This window comes from Scomber japonicus, chromosome 3 (genome assembly GCF_027409825.1).
Source record: "Scomber japonicus isolate fScoJap1 chromosome 3, fScoJap1.pri, whole genome shotgun sequence".
NCBI lineage: Eukaryota > Metazoa > Chordata > Actinopteri > Scombriformes > Scombridae > Scomber > Scomber japonicus.
Genome location: NC_070580.1, coordinates 10,785,334 through 10,807,896, shown reverse-complemented (window position 1 = coordinate 10,807,896; position 22,563 = coordinate 10,785,334). Strand labels below are relative to the sequence as shown.

The 22,563-nt window shown below is 39.9% G+C and overlaps 1 protein-coding gene and 6 non-coding genes across 8 annotated transcripts; 5 read left to right on the top strand and 2 right to left on the bottom strand.

The window, feature by feature from the left end:
- Nucleotides 1–856: 856 nt before the first annotated feature.
- LOC128355736 (store-operated calcium entry regulator STIMATE-like) lies at nt 857–22,520 on the bottom strand. 2 transcript variants are annotated; one of them, XM_053316073.1, is made up of 10 exons: nt 21,631–22,520; nt 19,371–19,419; nt 19,172–19,267; nt 18,835–18,956; nt 18,438–18,550; nt 15,622–15,699; nt 15,118–15,261; nt 8,141–8,248; nt 4,333–4,456; nt 857–1,314 (listed from the first exon to the last, which is right to left on the bottom strand). In XM_053316073.1, exons 1-10 carry the CDS (start codon nt 21,851–21,853, stop codon nt 1,202–1,204), a joined length of 1,170 nt encoding a protein of 389 aa, XP_053172048.1. In that variant the 5' UTR covers nt 21,854–22,520; the 3' UTR covers nt 857–1,201. The 2 variants fall into 2 exon arrangements, with proteins under 2 accessions (XP_053172048.1, XP_053172047.1); XM_053316072.1 differs by lacking the exons at nt 8,141–8,248; nt 15,118–15,261; nt 15,622–15,699; ... (3 more) ...; nt 19,371–19,419; nt 21,631–22,520 and adding an exon at nt 4,610–4,936.
- trnae-cuc (transfer RNA glutamic acid (anticodon CUC)) lies at nt 2,248–2,319 on the top strand. Its single transcript has one exon. It is a non-coding gene; the product is annotated as a tRNA-Glu (tRNA).
- Nucleotides 6,246–6,317, top strand: trnae-cuc (transfer RNA glutamic acid (anticodon CUC)). Its single transcript has one exon. It is a non-coding gene; the product is annotated as a tRNA-Glu (tRNA).
- Nucleotides 9,343–9,415, bottom strand: trnar-acg (transfer RNA arginine (anticodon ACG)). The gene has a single exon. It is a non-coding gene; the product is annotated as a tRNA-Arg (tRNA).
- trnae-cuc (transfer RNA glutamic acid (anticodon CUC)) lies at nt 11,157–11,228 on the top strand. Its single transcript has one exon. It is a non-coding gene; the product is annotated as a tRNA-Glu (tRNA).
- trnae-cuc (transfer RNA glutamic acid (anticodon CUC)) lies at nt 13,169–13,240 on the top strand. Its single transcript has one exon. It is a non-coding gene; the product is annotated as a tRNA-Glu (tRNA).
- Nucleotides 16,322–16,393, top strand: trnae-cuc (transfer RNA glutamic acid (anticodon CUC)). The gene has a single exon. It is a non-coding gene; the product is annotated as a tRNA-Glu (tRNA).
- Nucleotides 22,521–22,563: the final 43 nt, after the last annotated feature.

The following is a 22,563-nucleotide window of genomic DNA, read 5'->3' as shown; positions in this document are numbered from 1 at the left end:
GCCCAAGGTGCATCTTTAAAACTAAGAGTAAACAGGGTCTGTGTTTCTCACACTTCTTGCATATTTTGTGTGTATTTGTTGTTGAGAAATTTGTTTGTGGAGCCAGACTTAACTTTATTTGGCAAAATGCATCATGTAAGCACAATATATACCGAAACAACAGAGGCCTTAACACTATATTCTAACTCAATGCAGGCCACTATTATTTTAGTTTATTTTGTAACGTATACATAATTTAATAATTTAATAATTTAATAAATAATTTAATTTGAAATGAACTTAATTACCACAAACTACTTGCCACACAGAGTCTTTGGGCAGTTGCTCACTATGCCTGGTTCGTTATACAGCCTTAATCTCAGTTAACTTCTCATTAATCCATCTGTTTTAATGCAAAAATGTTAATGGAATTGTATATTTTCACTGAAAATGTGTTGCATATTAATTTAAACATACACAATTAATATTTAACTACTGAAACTTTATAAAATTAGACCCTTCATAATTTAGGGCACAAGACTTGAAAAAATGGAAAACTTGGACTCCTGAATCATTTAGAGGTACTGACTGTGTGTATAGAGTACATACTAATACTATATACTAATATTCAAACTTCATGTACGCCTAAGATATCCCTCAGACTTATATGAACAGATGAACAGAGAAAACAGTTGCTGTTACTCTGTTGTTCTTGCACAGATAGCTTGGCACTTTGAAGTTAATTTGAATAGGTTATCTGCCACAGTTACTGTTCATCTGCATTAGCAAAGTGTTCATTTCAAGCTCTAAATACACTCCAAAAATAGCCTTGTGTTATATTTTACTACCAACAAATAATCAAAAAAAAAACATTAGGTCTCTATACAGAGGAAAACATTTTAATCAGGAAAATTGGTCACGTAAATAAATGGACAAATAAGCAAATATTTTAACAACCTTAGTCAAAACTGATAAAAATCACAACCCATTTACAATCTACATTTATCCAAACCAAAGCCATCCTACAAGGCTGATGCACTGTTCAAAGTACAATATCTGTTTACATACTTAGCAAAATCAACACAGCCTACACACACTAACCTTAACCTCTTTTAATTTCATTAACTTGCAGTTCATATTACTCAACATCAGTGACTCACAAACTTAAAGACTATAGTGTGTGTTTCATCAATACTGTTGGGTTTATGCAGCAGTGTATTGTCTATTTGCCAAACACACTGGCACCAGGAGCTTTGGCAGCAGGCTTCTCCAGGCTTGTCTCTGTCCCCGACCTCACATTGCTGAAAACAGACGGAGCCACTTTGCCCATACGTTCTGAACAAAGAAACAGATATATACTGTCAGAGATACAAATGCTTAAATTAGGCGACTGCTAATCTTCAACAGGTCATAAAGCTTCCAGCTGGCTGTCTTTAAGGGACGTATGTGACTAAATTTGGCAAAAACACATAATAGGCATTAGTGCAACATAAAATCCTAATGGGCATAGTTACAATTAAACAACAGGCTGATATCTAAACTACTGTTTTGGGGTTTCTTTCAATGTGGAAGAGGAGATGTTATTTTAAGGATTTTAAACAGGCAATTTATTCATTTAATGTAAATAATTAAATGCAATGTCATTTTATAATATTATTTTAATATATCTTAGAACATGTCTTGAGGGTAATAAAAAAAATTTATAGGCCAAATGTACCTAAATTATCAAAAGTATACCCCAGGGAATATTCTGAGTTGGTGCTATGAGAGTTACTATAGCTACCGATACATTCATGTGTAGCAGAATTTTCGTGTTGTACTTTATGCATACTATCAATGTGTCATAAATTATAACATGGCCATTAAGTTTGTTCTGTATGTAAAATAGAACTCTGTTAAATAATCTACTTGTAACTTGTAGCCTATGTGTGAAATGAGCAATGGCAAAAGTGAAAGTAGGCTACTCAGGTAAACTACAGGTGTGGCTACCTCACAACAGTAGCCTATGTACAAATGTACAGTAGATTAACTTTCTTGAGTAAATGTACTTAACATAGCTACATTCACCACAGAGAGAATAACAACATTAAGATCATAACACCATAACTCTGTCCATGAAAAACAAGGCAGGCTGATAGCAAGTTAGCAGTAAGGATAGCTCAGCTCAGTTCGACAACTGATACGCCGTTGATCGTATCATTTAAAATTATTTCACTTTCCTATGCTGCCAGTTTTAAAAAGGAAGTGTGACAGATTTTCATGCGCCTTTCCCTGGTGGTCTAGTGGTTAGGATTCGGCGCTCTCACCGCCGCGGCCCGGGTTCGATTCCCGGTCAGGGAACACCCTTTTTACACTTAGGTCAATTAAAAGTTTATTTATATAGCACATTTAAAACAACCTCAGTTGAGCAAATTGCTGTTTAAGCTGAAGACACAAAATACATTAACAGAACAATTACGACTATGATCAACTATAAAAACAAAATAATGACACAATAACATTCAGGATGTCAAACTCAACTAGGATTAAAAGCCAACACAAAGAGGTCAGTCTCAAGCAATGATTTAAAACTTTCTAGGGTCTGAGCAGTTTGTATATTGTAAATTAAGCTGTTCCACAAGTTTGGAGCAGTCACTGCAAAGGCTCTGTCACCTCTGGTTTTGAGCTTCGACCTAGAAGCATGCAGAAGCATCTGTTAGGTTGATCTCATTGCTCTGACTAGAGCATGACTGTGCAACAACTCAAATAAATAGGGTGGTGCCAGTCCGTTAAGAGCTATAAAAACAAGTATCTTGAACTGTTTTCTGAAGCTGACAGGAAGCCAGTGTAGAGAGACCAAAACTGGCATGATGTGAACATGTCGTCTATTCCCAGACAGGAGACTGCTGCATTCTGGACCAGCTGCAGGCGACGAGGAGACGACTGATCAGCACCAAAACAGAGGGAATTACAATAATGGAAACGTGAAGTAATGAACATATGAATGACCCTCTCAAATTAATTTAAAGTAAGATAGACCTTAACCTTTGCAAGAAGTATTATGTGAAAGAAAGAAGAAGAGCACTGTTAATGCCATCCAGAAGTTCAGATTTCCCAAATATAATCATTTGGGAAATCTATTGGCAGATAGACTTGTAAATCATCTGTAAAACAGTGGAAGGGGCAATGGCAATGTTGTATTTTCCAAAAATGGAGCATATAGAAAAGAGAACAGGGCCTAAAATGGGGCCTTGGGGGTCCCAACCTAGTGATGCTGATGATGAGTATTTGCCTAGATGGGTGTTAAAGGTCCTCTCTGATGACTGAAACAATTTAAGGGCAGTACCTTTAATGCCTACACACAGTTTTAATCTTGATAAAATAATCTGGTGATCAACTGTGTCAAAGGCAGCAGTCAGGTCTAATAGTATCAGCACAGCAGTGTCCCCAGTCAGCAGTTAAAAGAAGAAAAAAAAGTGCTGTTTCAGTGCTGTGTCATGATTTAAAACCAGACTGGAACTCTTCATGAATGCCATTAAAATCAGTTGTAGTTGCTTGAGAACTACTTTTTCTAAAACTTAAGACAAAAATGGGATAACAATGGGAGCTTAGAAATTGGCCTAAAGTAGAACAGAAGGTTCTAGATTGTGCTTCTTAAGAAGGGGCTGCACAACAGCATGTTTAAAAACAGTTGGAACACAGCCTGAGGTAAAAGAGCTATTTATCAAGCTCACAATGGTGAGCAGTGTTGAAAACATCTTTTAGCAGTCTGGGGGGAATGCTGCCTAGGAGGTATTGTGAAGGGCTTAATTTGTAAAACTACCTTAGATAATTCAGAGTGACATGAAATGGAACTGCTCAAAGACAGCTGGGCAAACATTGGCACAGCATGATCCAAGGTAGAAGGAGAAGGTGCAGACGTAATGGCTGAAATCTTGTCAATAAAAAAATGCACTGAAGTTTTCACATAGAGTGTGTGATGGCAGAATAGAAGACGAATTACACAGATTTATAAGACGATTACCACTTATGTGTTATAAAACTGATACTTTTGAAAAACAGATGATGAACAGATGAAATGATCAGAACTAATTCTGATATCATACACAGACTAGCTATACCTCAACATGTCCACATAGCATTCTGAAACAGTGACACACACACCATATCACATTACTCTATGACAACCAGGTCCTGTCTTACTTAAGTCATGTTGGGTAGTTAAGCTACATTGAAGCAAATTTGCAGTCTACAGGCCAAGCAGGAATTAAACAAATAAATTATCTACATTTAAGGCTGCAGCCAATGTGAACATGTGGGATGTGTCACATCACTTGTTTTGAGTTCATCACTCAGTAAAATGTTTTTACTCACCACACTCCACCATGACCTCATAGGTCTTACTCTTGACCTCGCCCTTCAGACCCAGTTTACTGCGAGCTCCTTTCAGGTCCTCCTCCTTCATTGGTGGACGCTTCTTCTTCTTCACCTCACCCGGCTTAAAGAAAGAAGGAGAAAGTATATATGTTAATGGTAAAGGGAAGGAAAATAAAGGGAGGTAATGTTGATTTCTGTCATCAAATCTGAGGCATTGTGTTCATTTTCTGTAAATGATTTAAAACAAACAAACATTTGACCTGATGTAACTTACCTGTGACATGTTGATTTAAGCTAGTGTGTTGAGTCCACAGACACCCTCTCCACTATGAACGTTTCTCTGGTTGTTATTCTGGTGTGTGTCTTTGTTTTCCAGCAAGCCTAACATTATATATAGTCCTGGTCCAGACCCAGTGAGTCAGTCAGACCCCCTACCCTCTGTCCCTGTCAGGGTGTATTATTAGGTGTGACGTGAGGGATAGTACAGCTGGAATGGGTCTCCAAGTCTTTTACGATAGGCTTACAGGACCAACAGCTGATAATTCAGGACAAAACACAAGTGGTCAGATACCTCCTCCTCCCCTGGCGCAGATTAAATGTTGGTATGGGATGTAGCACTTGCTCCTGTCAAAAAAGAACTGAGGCTGGGTCCACCACCCTGACACACCTCCACCCAGCTCCATTGGGTGTGGCTCTGTCTGTGCATTGTTAAAACTTGATTTAAGCATGCAGAGATGTATTTATGAGTGTTGTAAAAAAAAATAATTCTCAACACTTAACACATGGGCCAAAAAAAATGAGGGATGACCCAAGAAGCTAAGCTAGGAAAACTGCCCAACTGTCATGTTTCCTGTTTGAGTCACAGGAAAGCAATTTATGCCAACATGAATAACAGGCAACAAGCTGGCTGTAGGTAAAATCTGGGAGCGTGTAAGAAACTCCCTATCATTTGCTGACACAGCTATAAGATCATATACATAACAATGAAACTTTTACATCTACTCCAACAGCAATAATAAGGTGCTTCACAAACACAAATATATATTTATTATCATTTACACACATTATTTTTTGCATTGGGATATTTAAGTATAAATTAATATGAAAAACAACTAGTATGCAGTAAAGATGAGTTATTATTATCTGAAAGATCATACTTGTAATTTTATTGATATATATAATTACAGTTTTCTCGTGTTACTTTATAATGTATGTTTTGTTTGTTAGTACATTTTCCTCTCATTTACCGTAATCTTGTGACGTCAAGGTGTAGCCTATTTTAAGATAAAATATGTAAGCAAGTAGGAAAGGAAATACTGAGCAGTCACAAAACAAGGAATTGAAGTATTAACTATGTGATGACGGATAGACAAACTGAATCATTATTTTAAAATGGCACACTAGCGACATATGATCCTAAATACCTGTCTCAACTCCCTAACAAATAATTTAAGATATGATAGTGTGTGCTTAGACGTTCACTGGTGGCTTTTGTATTGAGGGTTATTGAGGATGAGTGACAAAACAACAAATGACGCGCTTATGTCAGGTAGGAGTTATTGTGACTGCGCAGAGTGAAAACTGTACTTAGCTGAAGCTGACTAGTCAGGATGTCATGTAGAGCTTCTAAGGGATGACTCCTGAAGCTAAGTGTGTGTTATTTACAAGAAGCTATAAGTTTAACACTGGTTTTATTTCTGGGCACACAATCATGACTATAGCTCGAGCGGCTCTGATATCAACTGCACCTCTTTCCAAGTCTGGTCTGTCTGTGTCCACACATCACTTCTAGTAGTAAGAAATAAGCGATGTGCGTCAGTCTTTTTACTTGTATTATCATTATACCAATCGAAAACAGCGGCTCTTTTTTTTTTTTTTTTTTTATCTCTTAGCTACCCATTACATCAACTTCCCTGGTGGTCTAGTGGTTAGGATTCGGCGCTCTCACCGCCGCGGCCCGGGTTCGATTCCCGGTCAGGGAACACTTTTCTTAACACATATCTCTCAAATGGAAAGAAAATTCCCAGCACTCAGAATAGTGTATCACATCCTTTATTAGAAAGTAGTTTGTAATGATAATTTACCTCCATCACTTGACTTTTTTAATCTAGTCAATCCACTTCGCAAGATACTAAAAGCCCTCTTTGTCCTGCTTGAACTGAGAGTTACAGTAACTGCTGCATGATGCTGTTCTTTCCCCCTTTAAATTTATTTCTTGCGTCTACATGCCAAAAACGTCATAATTAAATCATTGCCAGCACCAAACTCATCACAGTAACAGTTTATGTCACTCTCCCTTTACTTTAAAGAGGACCAGCAGTCACATGTGCACATACACACATCTATCATACACCAGTACATAACAGTTGTACTGTAAACACGCACGCACGCACGCATGCACGCACACACACACGCTTTCTCCCGACTGTCTGGTCCACAGTCACTTAACAGTTTAGAGGTCTATGCATGTCACATTCTTAACATCAGAGCCTGCTACAAAAAAAAAAAAAAAAAAATCAAAAATCAAAACGAACAAACAAAACACCTGCTGGTAACTTCACTCAGGCACATTATTGTAACAAAAAATGTACGCAAACACAAAAGGAAAGATAAAAGCTGTGATAAATGGGAAATTGTGCAATAAATGGTTCCCATATCTCGGAGTGAAGGAATAAAGAACACTTTTGGAGCAAGCATAGTCACCTTTTTTGGCCCGAAAAATAACACTCAAAACTTGTATAAAAAATCCCAACAACTTAAAGTAAGACAAGAGACATTCAAAGACAAAAAAAAACAAAGTCGGAGGACATCAGTTAAAACGGTCAGACAAATGGAGAGACTGCAGTCTTGTGCATATAGACAGACACCGGCTGAGCTGATATTAGAAGGATGTTGCAGTGGTGGTCCTTGCAGCCCTACAGGTTGAACAGGTGAGAGGACTCTGTCAGAAGATAAAAATGGAAGGTTGCTGCAAGCATTAATGTGCTACCTCTGACATCAGTAACATTACATACAAGATATACAGTAGTAAAGTGTGTAACTGTGCTGGAAACTGTTAAGAGTCGCATCAATACAGTGATTCAAACACTCTGACGTAACGCTCCTCTAAATTTGAGGTGTGTCCAACAGTGCACGCCCCTCACACACATACACTCAAACACACATCACAGGCCTTGGTGGTGCGTCTATATGCGAAAACAAAAGGACAAAGTTTACATGGAATCTACGTTAGGAATACAATCACTTCAGAGGACATGTTAAAGTAACAAATGTAACCAACTCCATGAAAAGTTTGCATGATGGTTTGGTTCTTTTGTTGCCATTGAGATTCGTCCACACAACTTGATCCTGGATCACTGCATCACAATACCAGACACAACGCCACTGAAGTCCAGACAGGAATCAACCAGTGTTACCTTTTTCCTATTATACTTACATGAAGGATTTAACAACATGATGTTCATACATTGTGGGGATACTTTTTCCCAGAGCGTCTTTAAGACACCACTCACCGAGGAGTGCCGTGACATAATGCAACAGTGATCCAAAGTACCTGGTTAACTAGCAAAACATATCTCCCAGCGAGTTAAATTAAGGTTAGACACAGTTCAGTGTCTGAGGAGTTCTCCAGGAGTCAACAAGTAAAGGGACTTCAGTTACAGTATATTCTTCTGTGATCAAAGGGAATCCTATGTTTAAAAAGATCATGTCAGCTCCTAAAGAGGGGTTGTATGCGGGCCTGTGAGGTGAACGGCAGCCGGAGGAAATTCGATCGTAGCACTTTAGCGAGGCACGCAGGTCAAACAGGGATCCCCATGCGAAGTTTCTTCTTCTTCACCGTCTTCAGACCAGTGAGTCGCCGTACGTCGTCTTCATCCGACTCATCCATTTCATCGTCTGCTGAGAAAAGAATCTAAAAAAAAAAAAAGAGAGACAGAGAAACGTATAAATAGCTGAGTGGGAGGCAGGCTCACATAACATTGACTACAAGGGTATACTGACATAAACAACTGCCCCACCTTTACATGTAGGCTCATCACACAACAGCCATCCATTCCATAGTCTTGGTTGCTTAGGTTGTGGTTACATTTTTTCCCTGTGTTTGTTTGTATGTGTGTTCCACTCTCATTTTTCGGAACCAAATTTGGCTCTAACATGATGTATTTGAGAAGTTTACATTTTGAGTAGAGAATGAGTAAAAGAAGTGAGATCCTACTACAGGGGCTGACCAAATCAGAGTAGGCTAATTGGGAGGGGGCCTTAAAATGACCTGTTTCAGACAGAGGCTGAACTGAGGGGCTGTGTAAAGGGCCAGTATAATGGAGCTTTTCCACTACACAGTTCCAGCACTACTCGGCTGGACGCGGTTCCAGGAACGACCTTTTCCATTACAAAAAAGTACCTACTCAACGTGGGTGGGGTCGTCATAGCACGGCTTTGCGAAACTGCCCTGACTTGGTTTTATACGCGACACAAACACAAACAATGGAGGACATGGAAGCAATGGTGTACTTGCTGCTGTATGTGGCTTTCTGTCACACACAAAGCAAGAAAACTGAGTCGAGTCGAGCCGAGTGGAGTCGTGCTGGAACTGTGTAGTGGAAAAGCACCATAAGATAAATACTATGTTCTTTAAAACTGTAAATCATGGAAATATTTTCCAATAAAGACCCAAAATATAAATATAGACCTCCAAATGTGCATATCTCCCCTTAGTAATAATCCAGTGATACTACATACTTAATGCAAGACAATACAATAGAACAAAATAATACTGCTGAGAAAAAATATGCAGACCAATGTCTATAGGATGTCTTATTTAGTCTCTTTGTATGAGGTTATGCTGAAAGTAACTTGTCTGTAACGGTTTCCTTTAAACCAAGACACATTCTTGGTAGCGAGAGTGAATTTTTTACTTCAATAATCAGTACCAACTAATGCTGCATTTCATGTAGAAGGACATCACAGTCACTCCCTGATGAAACCAGTAAAGAGTAGAAAAGCAGACGAGCCAGCCAGGAGTCGAACCTAGAATCTTCTGATCCGTAGTCAGACGCGTTATCCATTGCGCCACTGGCCCGCTGTGAATGTGGGCTCCTGCTAAAGCCAATACGTATGGCAGCTAAACTTTGCCCATCCCCCACCACTCAGCACTCTGCTGAAAGCATGCTGTCTGCATCTAGCTGCAGCATGCAAGCAGGACGTGAAACTAACCACCAAGCTGGCTTATGTGTGCACCGCTTTGACTATTCAGATGTTAAATGCCATGAAAAGCAGCTTTATATTTCATTTTGTGACCTAAATACATAGAAATGTGTGGGCCGCTGATAGATATACAACTTCTGCTTCTAACAGGCTGAACAGTGTTGCTCTAATCATTTTGTAGCCAGACCTGATTTAAGAAATAAAGACAAAACAACACCTAACTATTGTTTCATTTAGAACAATTAAAATGTGATGTGCTTCCACTTCTCTCTCTGATACGGAATTTAGTGAAACATTCATGAATGAATTAGTGGGTGAATATGACTTGAAGGCCACTTTGTGCTGTACATGTATTAACCTTTTGGACAGGGATTCACACTACTTTTGTCTCCACAACCTCTGATACAAATTCACTTTAATGATTAAAGATAAATCTAAACAAAATAGGATATGTAAAATCCATGATTTAAGGACAGACTGCAGGGACAGGACTAAAAGCTATATTTGGCTTTGCTTGTGGCAATCATTTAATAACTCTATAGTCTTCCAAGTAAAACAATTTAGGACTATATGGTCATGGGCAGTGCTTAGCTTGTGTCCGTTATATCCATTTCAGGTCCACACAGTGATGCAAGTTAAATCTGTGTCAGGTGATGTGAATAAGTCAATGGAGGGTTACAAATATGTCAAAAGATGCCTACGAGCCAGCAACCTACAATCCTCTGATCTGTTGACAGACATGTTATCCATTGTGTCACTTGCCCAAGTGCTGAACTTTGAACACTCTGAAAACTCTGATCAGCAACTAAAAAACAAATTGCATACCTGATTACTTCCTTTTGAACAACAATATGACATGTTTAACAGCATATTTGAGTTATAAATCAATGTCTGCTGCAGACTCTTACATGTAGGTGATGACTGATTCTTTTTGAATCTTTGTTTTTTTTTTAACCTACTAACTATTGTTTCTATTATAATACCCTCCTTGAAGACTATCTGACTTTCTGTTATTAGATTGCTGTTTACTCCTTATAGTTATATTCAATTTGATCAATTCCAGTCTTTTGAGATGGGCTTTACAAATGACTATTATCAACATATTTCAATAAAAGTTGACTTTTAAGCTATTCAAGTCACATTTCCAGAAACTCCCAATGCAATAAATCAAACATAACAAACCATTTCATCTCCACACACCTCCTCAATGCTCAGTTCAATAGAGTCAAATCCAAGCTCTAGTCTATGCCATTGTGAGATCTGTCATTTTCAGTAGAGTTTCTGGGTTGTTTCTTCTCCTAGATAAATAAGCTTCAACTGATATGAGAACATATCTGAAGCTGAAGCTGGCTACTTGGGTGAGTTGGAAATCAAATAATCTTTTTTTCTCAGATTGGAGTAAAACCTAATCTGAAATACATTTCCTTCTGTGAAATAGAAAACAGTGAAACAATTCTGTATGTTGGTTACACACAGAATGAGCCACTGTTTTATTTTGAGTGTACTGTTGTGTACTATAAAGCACTAAATCTCAGCTTTATTAAATAATGATCACAACACTTGTAGTTGGTGGTACTCCAACATACTGATGATTAGTACAAACACTGGGTATCAGCTCCCTGGTGGTCTAGTGGTTAGGATTCGGCGCTCTCACCGCCGCGGCCCGGGTTCGATTCCCGGTCAGGGAACATCTTTTTATGTCTGCTGTACATATTGCAAACACTAGTCACACTTTGATGGCTGCATACACGTGGTCCATATTGACAAAACACAGATTGCTGTGAGAAATCAAGACTTGTCTCCTTAAGTGTTTCGTCCCTAATTCTGGCTTTCTAATCTCACAATTTAACATTTTAAAAATGTTGCTAACACTAATAGTTTATAAACACCATCTGCATATATACATGTATACGAGAAGAATGTCTGTTTATAGGGCCTCCTTTAGACTGTCTTTCTGGACTCAAAAAGATGGCTCCACTTAAAACTGAGCTCCACCGCAAACCAAACGTGCAAAGTGTGTCTTTTGATCATGACAAATAAAAAAGGCCTACTTCAAAGCCAAATATGTATGAGGAAAAAAATGATGTCAGAAGACTAAGCATTACATTTAATTGGTGCCAGTGGTGCCATACCATCAATCTGGAATAGAGTATACTGAATGACAACTACAACATGAACCCACCAGAAACTACCAAATGTCATACAAATATTCTGCAAATAAAGGTCATCGTAAGCAGTGTAGTCACAAAGGTGCAGTAATAGCTTTAAAGTACTTCATTTAATGTTAAAGTTACAGCCTTTTCTGTGCAATAAGTCTAATGTTTCAACAGCCTGTGTCCTTATCAGAGTAAAAAGAAGACTAATGAAGACAGTCATAACATTTTCTTTTGACTATAGTGAAGACAAACTAGCCACTGAAGCCCATTAGTATGATAAAAAGGTATAATTTAATAAATGTGATGATGTACTTCCACCGTTTTGTTCACCTCTATTGCTTGAATGTGAAGTACTGCTGCAAGAGCTCTGTAGTTGCTGTATTGGACTCCTCGGTGACGACCATGATCTACTGTCCTGTTCATGATAACAATCATTATCACATTCATAGTCCAGCAATGATGACACAAGTAGTGCTTCTATAGACAGTAAGTACTCTGTGAACCAGTGACGGTCTGGAGATTCAAGAGAAAATGCCTTCATATGTGGTCTCTTTTTCTCAGATCTCACCACATCTACCTCTCCTTTCAGATCAAGTGTCTTTACTTTTAAGGATACAAGGTCTAGGCTTTGTAGTAGCCATTCTGACACCAACACTACCCATTGTACTGACTGCAGAGCATCTCAAGTCTGCTGTAACCACCATAGACCAGTCCTGTTGCCTTAACAAGTTCACTGACAATTTCAATCACTCTTATACTTTTCGGCTTGAATATAAATGTGCTCTTCATACTGCTAGAACGGTTTCTTTTTGACACAGTTACTACTTACTACTACTCACGTCTAAACTGTCCCCTTTCAGCCACTTTATAGAATTCTTCACCAGTAATGCTGAAATCAGAAAAACAATATCCTCCTCGCTCTCAATTCCCACGCAGGATGGGGCAATTACATCTGAACAGTCTTCTTCTTGTAAGCTTACCCATTTTGAAATGTCACCTTGAAACACTCTCTAGATTGGTATTTCTTCCCCAAGCCCACTACTTCTTTACTTGATCCTATTGCTTTTAACTTTGTTAAGGGCCTTTTCCCAATTCTCAGCCCAACACTGCTACAGATAATAATTACCTCCATTATTAGTGGAATTGTGCCTGAAAAGTCATCTTACTTTCTCCTTTTAAATAGTGAGAAAACTAAAACAATAGTTCTTAGTCCAAAACAGATCAAAAACAAAACAAATGATCTCATTCTGAATTTATCTGGTTCCACAATCTCACAAAGCACTTATATTAGAAATCCATTTTATTTTATTTTGATTTCATTCCGATATAAGAGAGAGACTGCATCCTACTTGCAAAATATTACTAAGATTTGTCACATTCTTAATTGTTATTATGTACTGCCCAATCACAATGTGTGATAATGGGCTATAATAAATTTTGAGTTGAGTTGACTTGACATGCCCTCATACATATCCCTGGTGGTCTAGTGGTTAGGATTCGGCGCTCTCACCGCCGCGGCCCGGGTTCGATTCCCGGTCAGGGAACACCTTTTATGTTTGCTGCTGTGAAAATCAAGGCCTGTCTTCTGTGTTTCAACCCTAATTCTGGCTTCTAATTTAATAATTTAAAAACTGAGCTCCACTGGCCAAACCAGCAAGATATATTTTTTTTATCATTTAAACATTTAAAAATCCTGTGTGAGTGAAAATATAGTAGTTATATTAATGTAAGTCCAGTTGAATGAGTACCTGTGTAGCTGTCTTAAGGGGTATTCACAAGAATGTGTCATTTGTTCCCTTCACTCTGTGCCCGGTGTGCATGCTCGCCTATTATACGGAGTGCATGGTGCCTTTTTAAGGAGATTATTCATCTGCTATAGAAGTTAGGTTTGGGGCTCCCTCTGACTGTGCAACTGAAGTCATGAGGAGGTGAACTGGCCCTCCTGGTGGGCCACAGGCCGCATTGCATCCTCTGTTGCACTTTTCAGATGTGTCTCAGTGGAGGATATCTGTTACGCTGCCTTTTTGGTCTTCCACTTAGACCTTTGAACAGTCCTATTTCAGGGATAATGACTATTGGTTATGTCTAATTCAGTGCCTAGTGCACTGTCTAGGGGGACACTGCCTGGAGCAGACTGAGGTTTTGATAAGTGGCCAGCTTTTTTTGGCCTTTTTACAGACTGGTCTGAGACCCTAAGACAGGCATTGCTCAGCTGTTGGACTGCTACTCAACGCTAACCACAAGCCCAGCTGACCCCAGTTATTGTTGCAGAGTTTCAAATAAAGATGAGCAACGCTAGTGCTGGGGTCTTGTAATGGGAGGGGGCAGTTGCAACCTCCTGATAAGGCGGGAGTGGAAAAAGTGGAAAGATTGAGTGGAAAGATTGTTCTAAGGTGCCAAGGCAGCACCCTGTAGGGTAAACTAATTGCAAATTCCAGAGGGTGCTACTTATACAACATTGAGTGAGTTTTCTCGTGCCAGTTTCACAGGGATAACAACAGCACAGAATTACACTAAGTACAGTGCCACAAAGCAACAGTGATCACAAGCTGTGATGAAGGCATGTCACAGGGAGTTTTACATACAAACAGGTGGCACAATAATAGTTACTCTTTAAAACATTTCCCCACCCACACCTCACTATTTTCAAAAATCAACAGAATTTGTCACAAATGAACACAAACAATGTTGATTTCATCACAGTGTTTAAGAAAAGCAGCAGTATCACTCATTTCTGGCAGTACAAAAATAAATCCTAGTAAGAGGCAGTGACAAAAAGGACTTAATGATACAGACTTTGATTTGACGTTGAAATGATTTTGTTTGATATAAACTGATCTGCATAAAGATATGGACATGTTTCAGTATTTCTATCTTGATGGATCAGTTTTAAGTACCGTAAAGGAAGAATTCCAAGAGAAGGAGCAGCCAAAGTGAACTGGTTAGATAAAGAAGTGCAGGAAACAGCGCTGTCTGTAAAACCTTGTACAGGTCATCAAGATAAGCTACACCTTTTACTATGTGGTCCTGACATATGGAAAAATCACAGTTGCTCACAGTAAACGTCCTGCTGCTTGGGGCAGACCTGTGTCATGTGATCTGCTTTATAAGAGTAACTGGGAGCAATGATCTAAAACTAGGACACGTTCCTACTCAGTGTGAAGGAGCCCATCAGTACTGGAGACCAGGAACAGTTGACCCACAGTTTCAAAAGCTCAGAAACGGTGGGGTTTTGGGGTAAATAAAAAGGAGACTAAAGAGGCTGTGTGCAGTTTTTGTGAATGTCAACTCTAGTGTTGATTGCGGGTCAACTTTCACTTTATGTGTTTTTAAAAAAATAAATACTGACAGTGAGTAGCTATTTCCTCCCCCCCATTTCTTAGCCTGTGTCTAACAGTTGTATCATTCCAGTGAGACTTACCTCTGACTCTGAGTCGTCATGAGACAGAGCTCGTCTGTAGCGCACCTTGCTGTTCCCCCTCGAGTCTTCCTCTCTCTCCTCTAGCTTTGCTTTTGTCCTGTGCTTCTTCATTAGAAAATTATCAACCACCCAGAACATAAGGGCCTGAGGGAAAAGCAGAATAAATTGCAGTTAATGATGTTTTCCTCTATGGGACATTAACAGCTGTAGTTTTTACATTATTCACCGACACAGGGCAGATTTATTTACACTCGCACACACATATAGGACAACAGCAAATATATAAACAAACAGGAAAATCGTAATGGAACCTCACTAACAAAGAGTCAAAGACATTTAGATACGTTTTTATAAAACTGTACACGATACAGTTTTATAAAAATGTATCTAAATGTCTAGACGCTGTCAAAGAGTCAAAGACATTTAGATACGTTTTTATAAAACCGTATCGTGTAGCAAGAGCTGCAAACTCAGAGTGCAAACACACAGGAACAGTGGACTTACGTTGATGAAGAACGGAACGATGAGCATGACGATGGCCAATTCCAGGTCAGGATTCTTTATGGGGTTGAGGAGAGCCAGCTGCGACACACAAACGCATACAACACACACAAGCACAGACATGAACCTACAGAGCAAGACAGACAGCACACCTTTCCTTTAATTAGAAAGTTTAATGACTGGCAGGAGCAAAACCACGACCAATAGCCTACTACAGCACACAGCGCAATCTGGAGTCTACTGAAAGCTACCAAACATCATCTGCTGAATTGATTTGTTGAAGGGATTGGGGAAAAAGTTTCAATTTTCAAGTTTTCAAATTGAATAAAACTTCAGAATGAGCTGGTTTATTCTGATTGACATGTTTTACTAAGGGCATTTTGACTGTTGCTGAGCTCTTTCCTGTTCTTCTGACTCAGATGACTCTGTCTGATAAATGCTTCAATTTGATCAGTTTGATGATCTGTAAACCCAACCGGATACATACATCTGAACTTGGAATCCTTTCCTTACTACTTGTTCCTACCTAAAATGGCATTTATCCTATAGTTGCTCTAAAGACCTAACAATCAAACAAATTCCAGTTAGTATTAGTTAGTTTAGTATTGAGTCAGTATGTGATACCTAAACAGCAATCTTTGTTGCAGCTGTCTCTCTCAAGTCTGAGATTGCACACAACTCAACTCTTCCGACTGTACACAACTCCCTGGTGGTCTAGTGGTTAGGATTCGGCGCTCTCACCGCCGCGGCCCGGGTTCGATTCCCGGTCAGGGAACACCTGTTTTTTTTGTTTCTTTCCCTAGATAACATGTTGGAGCTTAGACTATACATGATACATTCTTACTTGCACACAAGAACCAATTTTATTGTGAGAAATTAGAGAAACTTGTGGGATTTGCTAAATCATTTTGTACTTAATCCTGACTTTCTGGTCTGGGCTTGATTTAAAACTGAACTCTGCCGCATTAACCAATACTGTAGACAACCCCTGCAAGATGGGTTTTTTTCACTCAGGATTGTATATCAAAGCATACAAAAAAGGACAACCAAATCACTAATCATTTGTGCAAAAAAATTATTAACTATTCATGCAGGATCCCGATATGCACAAAACGTCTGTATATACAGTTAAGTAACTACAGTCGAGTGCTGCCAAGATCCCACGTAAGATACTTTTAACATTCTTCCCCAGTGGTCTAGTGGCTGGGGTTCAGCCTGGGTTCAATTCCAGCCCAGGAAATGTGTTATTTTGTCTATTTCAGTAAGACTTTAAGAACTGTTCTGGGCTTCAAATTTAGACTTAAACAGATACATTTTGACCTCCAATTTTCTGTGAGAAATCTCATGAAGAATGATTACTGGGTTTGTTGAACAAGTTTGTACTTCATAACTTCACTCATAACTTTCTAGTATCACAAAAATGGTTTGATTTTTTTTATCTGGCGCTCCACACACCATGTTAACTAACGGTGAAGACAAACCATGCAGTGAAAAACTGCCTCATCATTCATGTGTGAGTAGAAATTAATTTACTATTCCTGCAGGATCCACAAACAAAACTTCAAATTTGCATAAAAGTAACATTGTATTTGACAGAGCATAACTTATAGGCCTAACAGTCATCCCTGGTGGTCTAGTGATTAGGATTCTGCACTCTCACTGCTCCCAGTCAGAGAACACTTCATTATGTCTGCTCTATAGCCCACAATGCAGAAGCACCTGTCACAGACCTAAATAAGCATAACTATAAGCTTACATAACATCAAGCACTAGTCATTTTCATATGAACTCCAGGCAATGTCCAAAATATCAAGTCCAGACAGAGTTGCCCTTTCACACATGTACCACAGAGCAGACATGATCTCACCTACTGGACTAATCTGTTTGGTTTGGGCGAGGGGTGCAGAAAGCAGGACGTGACACATGACACAACAAGTATGCTGTGGTTGTAATTCAGTGTTTTTGAGATATTCATCAGAAATTAAATGGCTTTTTTCACGCATTAGTGCTGGCTTCATGGCGTTCAGGCCCAGTCAAAATGATGGCTGACCTGCTGCATTTATCCAGCGCTAGTCCCACATGTAAAATAGCAGCTGTGTATGAGAGGAGACTGCTGGAAGTCAAAGATGTCATGTTTAAGTTTATGTTCTATTTGTTTAACAGTTGTTTAATAAATGGCTAGTGCTGTTTCCCCTTGCTGTTAGATTTTGTTTCACTTACAGCAGAGAACAGTTGTAGATCACTTAGTTGCCACTTAGTTGCTGTGAAGTAGAGAATTCACTACTGTGTTCACACAGGGTCTCAACTGGACATTACACAGACTTTATAGTAGGTAGCTGGTAGAATAAAGTCTGTTTAATATATAGTCCCACTAATTTGCATTCACACATACAACTCCTCCTGGTAATGTCTGGAAAATTTCAGGGTTGCAAGTGCATGTGTGAAAGAGGCTTAAATTAGCTCAATTAGCATTAAAGTTGAATGTAGGTGCAGTTTAGCTTTTCTGATCACTCTCACCATTTCTCCTCCTTTTCTGTACAAATCTAAATCAATTAGCATGCACTGTTTTCATTTCAGAACCACAGGCTACAAACCAGCAATGTACTTTCAAATGCAGAAAACAAAAAAACAAGTGATGACACCTGACAGAGCTGCACAGTCAATAATAGTGTTTAGTTTATCTGACAAGGTCAACAAGCAAGTTAATAATAGCTTGCTGCTGCCTTTTTAAACATTGAGAATTTGTCTCGACTTGAAAAGCTTTAATGCTACGTTAATGGGGCTAATTACGCTGGCTTTCTTTCCAAATAATTACTGACCTTCTTCCACTGGGGGATGAGGAGGACCAGCATGATAAGGACTTTCTCAAACATCATGATGAGGATGTAGAGGATACACTGGCCCAACCATGCTGTGCACTGCACTGGCTCTCCTACACACAAAAAGCAGGAAAAGAGAGACAAAGAGATTACTGTCAAAAAAATCTGCTGAGGTATTCAATTGTAGAGCACAGACCATCATTAGATTTCATTGCTTCAGTGATACACACACACACACTGTGAAGGGGACACGAGAAAAGCACTGACACTGTAAGAATTGACACTGCATCACTGCAGTATCAAGGGCAGCTACTGCCCTCCTTTGGGCATTGCAGGCATTATAGGAATGTGCTGGAGCTCCCACTTTACCGCTCACACACAAGCACATGGTCCTCACCGTATTCTCCAAAACGAAGAGAGTCCCACTGCCTCCACTCGACAATAGCGCTGACTGCTCTCACGCCGGCATAGATGAGTAACATGCCCAGAGACGCATCCAATAGGAAGTTAATGAGGTATCTAAGAGAGATAGTAAAGTGTACTTAGTTTATTAGTGGAAGTGGCATGTGAACACCGGTCAAACAGGCAAAGCTTTCTTCCTAGACAGCCACATGGACACGTCATGTCTATGAGTTTTAAGAATCTTTATCTCAAAACAATTTCATGGCAATCTATATGAAATGTGCAGAATCATGGCGATTTTAGAACAACAGTGATAAGCAGGAATGACTCACAGTGAGCAGGGATCCTCCTCTGTGAGATCTGACAGGTAGACATTAGCAAAGTGGATAAACAGCATCCCAATTGCCTGTTTTGAGGTGTCCAAGAACCTGCGGAGAGACGGGACAAGTGACGTGCTTCTGAAGCGCTCCAGCGGGATTCATTTGATGCCTTTGCAAAGAAAACGAATTTCGGCTGGCTCAGCTCACTTACCAGATTCTCCAGGGTCTCCTCTCATGTTTGGGCTCCCTGAAGCGCTTCACTGTGCAGGAAAGAGTGTGCCACAAAGATAGTGGGATTTTACTACAGATCACACATCAAAATACAGAGGTACACACAGAATCAATCAAACAGAATCTCTCTGGTTTTCATTTAGCCGTGTTACAACCCTCCTGTGAGCTGTGAAGGTTGTCGTCTGATTTTTGAGAAGTTAAATCATCACAGAAATAGGCTCCCCGGTGTCACATTAAGAAGTCACACATCTAGCTAACATGACACTTAACAGTAGATACTTGACTTGAAGTGGGATAGGTTAAATTTATGCGTGCATGGCTTGTGGAGGCGTGCAAGGGCAATATGTTGTTGGTCACAGAGGAAGCAGAACTAGTAGACCAGACCAGCACCGTAATAACTTAACATCACGTGCAGCAGCTGTGAAATGATAAATCTTACATGCTTATTTTCATCTCACCGCAAACATTGGTATACGTGGAGAAGTGAATCAGGCTTTAAATTCCTCAGCGTTTGGTAATAAAAAAAGTCACAGAAACAAACTTTAAAAAGTAATGATGAAGTGATACATATTAAGCTGTGTATTAAGACACAAACTAAAAATAAATATAAACTGTTCACAGAGGTCATCTACAATAAGCCAGAGTGTGTAATAAACACTGCAGCTACTGTATAATATGTATCAATGCAATTGCTACTCTTGGGTGTCTATGTTATGGCCCTTAAAGAAGTCCTCACTTTAATTAATCCCTGTGTGTAAAGAAGTCTGAGGGGTTTTATGCAAGAAGGCTCATCACTGAACACAGTGAAATATCCAACACAAATAAAGCTCCCGCTGTTCTTCACAATAGTGACTTGTTTTCCATGACACCCCCACTACCCACTATCCCCGTCTTTTAACTCTTATGCAAGGAGCTGTATGATGACCGGGTAAAGCATCACTGATTCAATATAACATGGGGTGATACATAAGCTGCACATTTAACCTTCTCCATCAAACGATCTCACTTCTCAAAGCTAAACTAAACACTGTGGCGGTGTCCAAACATTTAATAAAGGCGTTTTGTCCTCTCATGTTATACTGTGAGCTATGACCTCATTTTCTGCTCTGGGCACAAATGTGACTTCAGACTTAACACACCCTGCATGCAGCTGGGTGTGATGTGTTATGTGGATGCAAGCGGAGGACTGGGCCAACTCCTTCTTCTGCTCAGGGAACTGCCTCAAGCAAAAGAGCTCTAAAGTGCTGAACATTCCTCACCGCTGCCTGCGAGGCTGCGCTCTGCTGGGACACACAAAACTGAGGACGCTCTCATTAGGTCACACAGCTGTCAGTGGTGTGCCAGACTCTGACTGAATGGAACCATGGCCTACTCCTCTTCCTTTGTGTTTTTTCTTCCTATTCCAACAATTCACTGTCTATCTGTCTATCTAAACCTGCCACACTAGACAGAAAAAACCTGTGCAGATGATTGACAGGTGAAATTAATAGACTAAATTTAGAACACAGTTTGTACAAGCAGGTTTGTGTACTGTTATTATGCTGTAAAAACGCACGTGTAATACTGCCTGGATAAGGCTTGGTAAAGAGAAGTGATTCTTCTGTAAACAAGCTGCAGTGTGTTTAGTTTAACATATGTGAACCACAGCAGTGTGTCCTTATCACAGTCACCTTATTCATGTCCTAGCAGGAAAGGCTCAGGTGTAATTAATGACACTGTTGATGGCCGCAATTGCAGTTCCAGAGTCACGCTATAGTGAAAGCCATTATTTATAAAGTAATGTTAAAAGTTGTGTCGTCTGTGTTGCCTGTTATGACAAGTCGAAACCTCCACTGTGATAAAGGTTGTTTGGCTTGAACAACCAACAACACTGAACTAACTTGCCCCTGCCTTTGCCCCTTCCATGGACTTTAGTGTGTTGTTTAGTGTGTTAAGACTAAGAGTCAGAGTAAACAGCTTTTATTACAACAACAACTAGTAACTTCAATGGGAAAGTCATCTGGTGCTGAGTTGAGATAAAGTGGAAGCTCTTGCTTGCTGTAGTTTTAAAGAAAAAGTGAACACAGCCTTTCTATCTTACTACTGTTCTTCTATCTATGTTACAGATTGTGGTGGGAGCCTTCCAGCTGTGATCAATATCACATTTGATTAACAGAGTGATGCTATTGGATAATTGCCTGGCTACATCAGCAGCTGGTGTCAGATATCTGACACACAGCAGGCTTCTGGGCCGTACTTACACATCAGCGTGCTGAAAGCCACCACAGCCAGAAGTCCTTGCAGGAAAATCCCAAACGAATCCATCAAGGCGCCATTCTCGCATCCCCGGGTATCAGTAGCTGGGGTCGGGCTGGAGGACGCCGATGTGTTGGTGAAGGACACGGCGGGCAGCCCTGCTCCTCCGGGACCTGCCAGTGCCACGTCTCCGAGCTGGGACAGCATGTTGACCCCATTCACAACCATTGGACTGAAAAGCTGGACAAGACTTGCTGATAAAGCCGAGGGCAGTTGTATCTCGCATGCACCGGCTGTGGGCTTCCCAGTCCTCCCCAGCAGATGTTGGTCAGCTAATTGATATGTTATGCGGCGTAATCTTCTGTGAAAGACGGTGGCATCCTCTCACTGGCAGGCTCGCACTCATTCTCCTGCTTCAGACATCCATAAAACCATCTCTGTTTGAGTAACGAGAAGTTTCAATGACGCACCTCGTCGCTCCAACTAACTCCTACACAGACTTTGACCGATCTGCAACATTAATAATCGATGGCTGGTTTAAAAGGTCCGTGTGCCAGAGAAAACATTTCCTGTCTCGACCTGGAGTCTTGAAATCCACCAGCTAACGTTATACTGACTGTCACACCAGCTAAACAAACATGTAGCTACTCAAACAGACAAAAGCTGTGTTGAAATCTATTTTAAATCAGTTGTACAGTGCGGGTTAACCGGTCTGAGGTATATTGAAGCCGAAAAACTAGCGGTGTGTAGTGGAAAAAGCAGCGGCTGAGATGCTGCTATCAGTAGCGTTACCTACCTAGCTGCAGAGCTAGCTAACTCCTCTGTCATATTAAGCTAACACTGTTCAAGACATTCAAACAGCGCGTGCACAGGTCGCTCCTGACTTAAACGCCTGTAAACTAAAAAAATAAAATAAAAAGCGTCTTTATATATTTTTT